Source organism: Sinocyclocheilus anshuiensis, unplaced genomic scaffold (assembly GCF_001515605.1).
Source record: "Sinocyclocheilus anshuiensis isolate Anshui unplaced genomic scaffold, SAMN03320099.WGS_v1.1 scaffold2461, whole genome shotgun sequence".
NCBI classification, from domain to species: domain Eukaryota; kingdom Metazoa; phylum Chordata; class Actinopteri; order Cypriniformes; family Cyprinidae; genus Sinocyclocheilus; species Sinocyclocheilus anshuiensis.
Window position 1 is genome coordinate 136,764 of NW_015552846.1, and position 8,468 is coordinate 145,231.

Below are 8,468 nucleotides of genomic sequence, written 5' to 3' on the forward strand. Positions count from 1 at the left end.
CTAAATAGTTATGAAATTATTATTTTACACTTTTTTTATGCACTTTTAAGTAGACGTTATTTATATAGCCAAGTATGCAAATTATCCGTTTATTTTATGATTGTTTGATGAACACATATTCACACATTTAAAATAATGTTTGAAATGTAGTTTCGTTTGCGTTTCTTTCTTTCTTCTTTTTTTTTTTTAAACGGACAAAATGTTTAATGATTATGTAAATACGCTGTAGCGCAGTTGCATTTTATCTGCAAAATAAAAATAGTTATTTATAGCTAAAATGAATTTGGACTGCGTCGATTCAATGCATGGAATAATATTCAAAGCAAGAGATTTAACATTTTGAAAATGAAGCATTTATTACAAGAATTCGACTTTTGACTGTGTAGAAATACCGCAATGTTTTAAAAGACTCCTAAAAGGAAACATGGACCGAGCGGGAGGATCGATCGAACTTATCAGTACCTCGACAAACATATGATCGACTTTTCGAGAAAAGCAAGAGTGAGAACGGACCAAAATGTACAACAATATCCCAACTCCATTTTTAAAGGATCTCGACTGAATGCCTATTTGACATTGATGTGTTTTACAAATAACATTTACATAATTATGTACAATGGAATATCTCTAGTGGTTTAAAAACTCCTCCAGGCATATTTAGCCTTACAAGAGCACTGTTGCTCTCCAGTTCGACAAATAAACGCACAACTCATTTCCTCAGCCATGCTTTTCAAAACATCTCATGTGGGGAAGACTTTGTGGTTTCACATACTGGAATTTGTGTCAGATGTGTGCCATAAAGATCCCATCAAGTGGTTCCATTTCCTTCAAACTTTGTAGAATCATAAATGCAAAGGTCTAAAAACGAGTCAATGACACAAACCCAAACATAGAACATTTCCCCAAAAAATTAAATAAAAAAATTAAATTAAATAAATCATCATACACTCACATTTCAGTTCTTGAGGGCTTTTAGCATCTTTTACTTGATTCCACAGTTAAATGCGTTTAATATGAGCGTGTGCACTTGTGCGTGAGGAGGTATGGAATATTTGCGTCTGGGGCGGCCACTCTATGGTTGAGCAAAAGTGCACAAATGGTGTGGTCCCCATGCTTCTTGACAGTATAACAAGAATAAATAAATAATTTAAAAAGAAAAGATCTCCAATTGTCTTTTCAGAAGTCTCTCTTTTGGCACAAATGCTTCAAGTCTGTTTTTGTAATGTTGGTGCTCCTGCAGACAGTCCTTTGGCTGGAGATATGATGGCCAGATGATGAGGGGTCCGTGAGAGATTTGGGAGGTCTCGTGAAGACAGGAGGTGACCGGACAGGCGCGTGATCAGGTGAGGATGAATGTGACGTGACTCCTCATGCCTCTGGCCAGCGCCGGGACTATTCCTGAGGCCACCATCAAAACCTACAACATGGAGTGAAAAATATAATATTAAGAGATTTATTCACTAATATCCACATTGTGAAAGCATTAAGGGAATATTTTGGGTATGTGCCGATTACGAGAAAAATGTATTTAATTATGCCCCTCTTTTTTCTTTAAAGTAAACAAAATCTGGGTTACAGTAAGGCACTTACAACAGAAGTGAATCTACGTAAAAAAAAAAAATTCAGTAGTGCACTGAAAAAATGTAGTGTATAGAAACAATTTTCACAGAAATTGCTAGGAAATTTCACAAGTAATTACAAAGAAATAGCAAGTAACTCATTGAATTAAATATGAACATTTGAAGTAAGGACTGAAATAGTGTTTATATATTTGTTTGTAAAACATACTCCTTCAAACAACTTAAAAAAATAAAATAAAAAGAAATAAATCCTAAATAATTTAATTAATTAATTAATTAATTAATTTAACAGTGTATAGCCAGAAAACATGATTTTACTGTGAACAAATTGATAATAACTTTTTCTGAGTAAAGTTATATCCAATTTTACAACTTCAATGTCATAACACGTAATGTCTAAAACCCTAAAACGACAATAAAGTGACAATTTAAATAGCTTTACAGCAAAATAATAATAATAAAAAAAGAAGAAAAATAAACGTGAGTGCTTTTATGAAATTATTTCTGCTTTTAAATTCTCCAGAAAATGGCCAAATTCACAAGAAAGGTTGCTAAATGGGTCAACCCTTGTAGCCAACCCAAAATATTCCTTGAAAAAAAAACAAAAAAAACATGCACCTGCCTCTAAAATCATAAATGTGTCTCTATCCGCTTTACACAGGAAAACCGATCTTCATAATGATCCCAACAATCCGCCAGCATATGGTGTTTAACCAGAGCGAATTAAGGATGGGGAAACATTCCTCTAAATGATGCAATTACAGTAACGACTCGATGATAATTCAATCAAAAAAAGGTAGGATTAAATAGTCTGGAAATTATTTAGACGGCGTGTATCTGGCTCTTGCAAGCCGGAGCTCATGATATCTCAATGTGTCTGAGGCTTCGGTGGGGGGATGTTAACCTCCGCTCACCTCCCCGCTCCTCTCCCTTCATTAGCAGAGGCTGAGGTTGTTATTTGAGAGGAAAGGGCTGTGTTGGCACGATTGGAGAACTGGATGCGGTGCCTATTTACATATAAAGAGCTCTATTAATCAAGGTAAGTGTCATTATGGAGGGGCTCATTGGGCAGCACAGTGTGGGTATTAAATAAAATTCTCCATGCCAGGCCGCCCGCGGCGAGCGATACGTCTTGATTTGTAGACTGTCAGAGACAGGCAGCGAAGATGGAGCCGGGGAAAGAAGGTGCGTGCACGTGTGTGTGTGTGAGGGGGGGTCGTCAGAGAGCAAATTGCCACCATAATCAGATTTCACACGCCGAGGGAAAGGAGAAAGAGAGGGGATGTTCTAAGTACCAAAGCGTTTCCTTACGTTTATTGTTTGGGAAGCGGGGAGGCGTTTACATGTAGTGCCACTGTCCATCCATACCCATGTTCATACCCATTCCTCCCATGGGACCTGCGAGACGGAGACAGAAAATGAAAGAACAATAAAACACATGCAAATGCTTTCAGCATTTTTATAACAGGTCTAAAAGTGAGTAATGTGCGATTAGAATCAAAGTGCAACTTACCGCCAGGCCGGAGACCCATGTGTTGTTGGCCGTCTAGCACAAAGCCTCCCATAGGCTGACCATCGAGAAAGAGAGGGGATGTTCTAAGTACCAAAGCGTTTCCTTACATTTATGGTTTGGGAAGCGGGGAGGCGTTTACATGTAGTGCCACTGTCCATCCATACCCACGTTCATACCCATTCCTCCCATGGGACCTGCGAGACGGAGAAACAAAATAAACATAAAAACAATAAAACACATGCAAATGCTTTCAGCATTTTTATAACAGGTCTAAAAGTGAGTAATGTGCGATTAGAATCAAGTGCAACTTACCGCCAGGCCGGAGACCCATGTGTTGTTGGCCGTCTAGCACAAAGCCTCCCATAGGCTGACCATCGGGACTGTAAGCGCTTCCTTGACTTACTAAACACACAAAAACAGGATATATATGTGATATATGCACACGTTGTGTATATAGTGATTGGTAGAAAATAAGCCATCACTTTACCCGCTCTGTTAGATTGATCAATCATGGGCTGCACGATTCTTCTTCGAGCATTGATAAACCTGTCAAAGAGAAGACAGGGAACACATTTAATGAATCTATTTATATTACTGACCGCCCACGGTATATTTTACTCTTATTTAAACACTCGGGACTTTTACTACTGTGAGCTTTTTGCTATGATTTACTGCAAAATATCCCTTAATGCAGTGCGATATCTCACGGGCCTTTGGGTTAATGGACCTGTCAGGAGTCCACAAAAAAAGCTAATGTACTGTTTTAGCGCCAGACCAAAGAAATAGACTAATTTATAATGTAAACAAGCAGAGGTTTTGTTAATAAACCGATTTTAACACCTTTTACAAATGGCGTTCGAGTAACATTCCGCTTAATGGTGAATTTTATAGTGGCAGACGATAAAACCAAATAGATATATTTGATTTGTGGTGTATTTTTTTTCTTTCCTCAGCAGTCTAAAGATAACCTCTGTTTTTAAGACTTGCTTTAATTGTGTTTCTTGCTGCAATATATTAGCAAATCAAGTAAAGGGGTCATTGCTCAATAAATATTCAATTGATATAGCATTGGCCTAGTAGCTTCAGGGTATGATTAGCCTAACTGATTTTCAGACACTAATATGCTTCAGCAGCCCGTAACAGAGAGGTAGGAAATGCCCCTGACATGCACTGGGGGAAGGAATTACTCATAGACAATGAGTATTAGCCAAATGTTTGTGAACACCTTATATCGTTGCAGTAAATACACATTAGCATATGTTACAAATGTAAATGTAAATATCAAAATTGTCTCAATAAGTACAGTGTTGATTGTAGCCATGTCGAATTATGCTATCAAAATAAATCCCATCTAAATAAACAATACAAAGAGGCCTCTCAATCTGCTCAGTCTGTAATGCTCCATATCATACATTCAGAATCTAGCAATGAGATTGTCAGATTTGTGTAATCCAATAGCATCTTTTGCAATCAAGATGGTTACTAAATGAATAAACATTCAGGAGAACTCTGGTGACCGAATGGCATTCCGGAATACGCCAACATAACATTTGACAACTTTTCTAAAAGTCCCTCTGAGACCCCGGGCAAACATCATCATTGCTCATATTCTTACTTTTATTTGTCTCATTGGGGCTTTGAAGAGCGTCTAATAATAGTGTGAGAAATCAGGATCACCGGACTTGAAATGGAAATGTTACAGAGATCCCTAACCCTGACTTCTAAGTGCTGAGAGGTCAAGCTGGCAAGTCAAAAGTCAAAGGTCAAAGGTTACTCACCAGTTATTCACTTGTAAGATGGTGAGGCCTGTGTCCTGCGCTAGCTGCTTCTTTTGCTCTTCAGATGGGTAGGGGTGCTGCAAGACAGAAACAACAAGAAAAATTATATTAATGTGTAAGAAACTTCCACAGTTAATAACATTGCTGTCCGATGATCCATAAAGCGATAATGAATGGAACATGTAAATGTCTTCATTTAGAGTTGTGTATTTCTCCTTGCCTTCTCCATCAATAAAGCAAATCATGACCTGACTTTTTCTTAAAAACAAATCTGTTTAAATGACTAATGACCTCAAGCATCAAGTCTACCCGCCCCATGCGAGACTGCAGGCAAAAACGTGGATCCCATATGACTCTTTCAGGAAATTACATCATTATGTATGATAGACTTCCCATATGCAGCCCTGAGTTTGAGAATTTCCCTGCGTCTCATTGGCTGACTGCTCGTGGTTTTGTTTGACATTATTTGACATTACTTGACAAATGATCGAGTGGGTGTGAAAGAGAGACAATGGAGAGTTTTGATTAGGGGAGAGTTTTGTTTAGGGTTGAATAGGGCTTGGCCCTTGGTGGCCCCCCGGTGGCCCCTGGCCCCTGATCCTCTTGCTCTCACTGTGAGTGCAGAGGGAGGGCAGCAGATGGTAGGCAGGGGTGAATGTATAGACAGTGCAGGTTCGTGGGTGTGCACCAATTTTGGCACTGTCACGGCCTCACCTCCCGTGGCCACTGGTGAGGGATGGGTCCAGTTACATGTCTCGTTCTCTCTCTCACACACTGACGGAGATTTCCCTGCTTACCTCCTGGCTTGCTCGCTGTCATTGTGCTGATGAATGACTGTAAGCTCCGCCCCTTTTCTACACAACCCAAGTGACGGATGAATGCGAGCTGTGCTCTGGGATCCATCTTTAAACTCTTATCAAAAAGCTCTCAGCAGGTTGTGCCGTGATTGTTTGCTGAAGTTTAGCGAGGAACCTACGTATTCAAAAGATGAAGCTATCCGACAAGCTCGCTTTCAAAGGATCACTCATATTTGCATGAATTCCACTTATGTCTATTAAGAAGCCACCTCCTCGTCCCCATTTGCATGCCAAAGGAGATCTCTCTATTTCGTTCCAGTGCAGCTAACAGTTATAACTGTAATGTTCCACTGAATCTTAATGTTCCACCTTTCTTTAAGATTGGCAGCACAGGGGGTCTTTATCGCGGACCTCTGAATAGGTCACAAAAGATGGAGGATTAGACCATATGTAAGAGCCCCCCCCCATCTCAAAAGTTGCACACTGGCTCAAAGTAGAACCCGACAAAACGTAATCCTGCAGCTTTCATTCAGCCCCGACCCCAAATTAATGCATGATCGCTTGGGTGTTGCAATGGGGGCCATTCAGAGGCCAAAGTCCCCTCCAACACTTTTTTTTTTGTCAGGACACATCCTGCAATGGGAAACACTTTTGCTTCACAAATCGCTCTGAAAAGGAGCTGGGAACAGAGAGAGGATAATTCAATTAGGCTCTCCTTTTTTATCTCTAAACTCTAAAGGTGGGTAAAAGGGAAAGGATTACTATGTGTACAGGACCTGTGTAGCCCTTAGAAAGTGCAGGAATTCTGAAAGAGAATGGAAAACAGGAAGATGCAAGAGAATGGTGGGAATTTAAAGAGGTGGACCGGTGAAAATGTGCCGAGATTCGAGGGGGTTGAGAATGCCCCAAATCAGTCCAAAACTAGCAAGTTTTGGAGAAACCTACTCACCCCGGGGTGAATACGGCCCTGGGTTTTGACGAGCGAAATAGATGGGAGGGCCGAGAGACAGATAATAACACACCCTGCTAGTTTTAATGCAGTTTGGATGCAGGTCGCTGAGCTGAGAACAGTGGAATTGAGTTAATTCACCAAGAGATGCATTGGATTCTGGCCCACTTTACAAAGTCTTCCAAATTCTGGCCAGAAGATCTTGATTTGCTTCTTACCGTGAGATGCTGGAAGAGCCATGCCCGCATGATGTTGGTCGCCACTTTGGGGAAGATTCCTCTCTTCTTCTGCCGTTTCTTGTCTTGGTCGTCCTCGTCCCCTGTTCCCGGAGATGCCAAGCTGTTATCCAAGCCATCTCCTGATAAACAACAGCGTGAAAGCAGGGCGAGAGAGAAAAAGCAACAGAAGAAAGTCACTTTAATGAGATAAAACCTCACCTCCAGTTGTTTATTCAGACCGATCACCAGTGCCACTCACAAACACGATGTGAAAGAGCCACGCGGGGGGCTTGTTTTGATTAGCAACAGTAACACAAGGACCGCGGGCGAGCAGGAGTATCCATGCAGTGAGAGGGAACGCTAATCAACAGAGCGAGATCTCTCCCGCTCTCTCTCTCGCTGTCTCGATGTCAGAGATCTCGAGGAAAGCTCTGCACCAACCCCAGTGCTATTAATTCAATGTGAGTTCTGTCTTTGACATGGGGTAATGAATGTCCAGGCTCTATGCTTGAATGGGGAATGGATACTTGGCACTGCAAAGAGAATATCTGATCTGAATTAGCACTCAAAATAAAATCGAAAAAACTTGGGGAAAAACATAAATAAAGCAAAGCCTGATAGCGGCTGTTGAGAAAACCGTGTTAGACTTTAGAAGTTAGTAACTGGTATACAGTGCAGGGACAGAACTTATGATGCTAAACCACTAATTTACCGCTTACAGTTGCCACATTCAAGATGTAACTAAGTTTAGTTAGTGGCCACATACACACACTACAGCTAAATACAGTCATCGCTTCCCTTCCAAGCGCTTAAACGTTCTGAACACACACATAATATGATTAAAAGCTTATTTTAGCTATTTATTGAAGCTCATGCTGTCTTTGGGAATCAAACCTTTGACCACAACGCTGTTAGCACCAAGTATTACTATATGAGCTACAGCAATTAATGTTGAATTTTGAATATAAATATATAGATGTGAAAACCTAAAAATATGTTTTTTTTCTGTTGTGTTGTAAAATGTAAAAAACAAAATTACATCATAAATTAAAATATGTATATAAAATACATCACCTATTTACACATATTCATAACAAAAATATAATGCTGGCTATAATTAAATGTCATACCAAATATGTGCTGAAGTGACTTCTCAACTACTTTTAATTTGTATTTATTTTACATAATGTCAAATGAGAGAAGTCGAAGAATTCATCAAAATCCTAGTTTCCTACTTGTAATTGAGAGAATACGTGAATTTTTTTACTATTAGGAAACTCGTAATTACGGTAATTCCAATATGACATGTACACTGTAAAAAATAAGTGTAATTTTAACTGTAAAATTTTGTAAAAACGCTACGGAAAAAAACTGTTAATAGGTTAACAGTAAGTTCCCGTGCTATATACAGGGAAAAACTGTAAAATATCTAACCAGACTTTTCATGTAATTTTACAGTAAAATGTTGTTAATTTTAAAGTAGTAAAGTTTTTAGAAGTAAATATAACAAATCAATGTATAATTTATAGTCAAAAACTGTAAACTGATATTCCCAGAATTCCCTGCATGACACTCCACATTTGAAAGTATTTTGTTTAAATAATCATGTTTTTTTAATAGTTTTTGTTATTAG

General features: G+C 39.2%; 1 protein-coding gene across 2 annotated transcripts in view; it reads right to left on the reverse strand.

The window, feature by feature from the left end:
* Window positions 1-955: 955 nt before the first annotated feature.
* Window positions 956-8,468, reverse strand: part of LOC107668148 (homeobox protein Meis2-like) — a 16,272-nt gene continuing 8,759 nt past the window's right edge. The window contains exons 8-13 of one of the 2 annotated variants that reach the window (XM_016459940.1): window positions 6,836-6,975; window positions 4,872-4,948; window positions 3,581-3,639; window positions 3,406-3,495; window positions 2,892-2,978; window positions 956-1,417 (exon numbers count right to left, since the gene is read on the reverse strand). In XM_016459940.1, coding sequence (XP_016315426.1) covers window positions 2,920-2,978; window positions 3,406-3,495; window positions 3,581-3,639; window positions 4,872-4,948; window positions 6,836-6,975 — 425 coding nt within the window. In that variant the 3' untranslated portion in view covers window positions 956-1,417; window positions 2,892-2,919. Of the gene's footprint in view, window positions 1,418-2,891; window positions 2,979-3,200; window positions 3,288-3,405; window positions 3,496-3,580; window positions 3,640-4,871; window positions 4,949-6,835; window positions 6,976-8,468 lie in introns of both variants that reach the window. The other variant, XM_016459939.1, reaches the window with a different exon arrangement.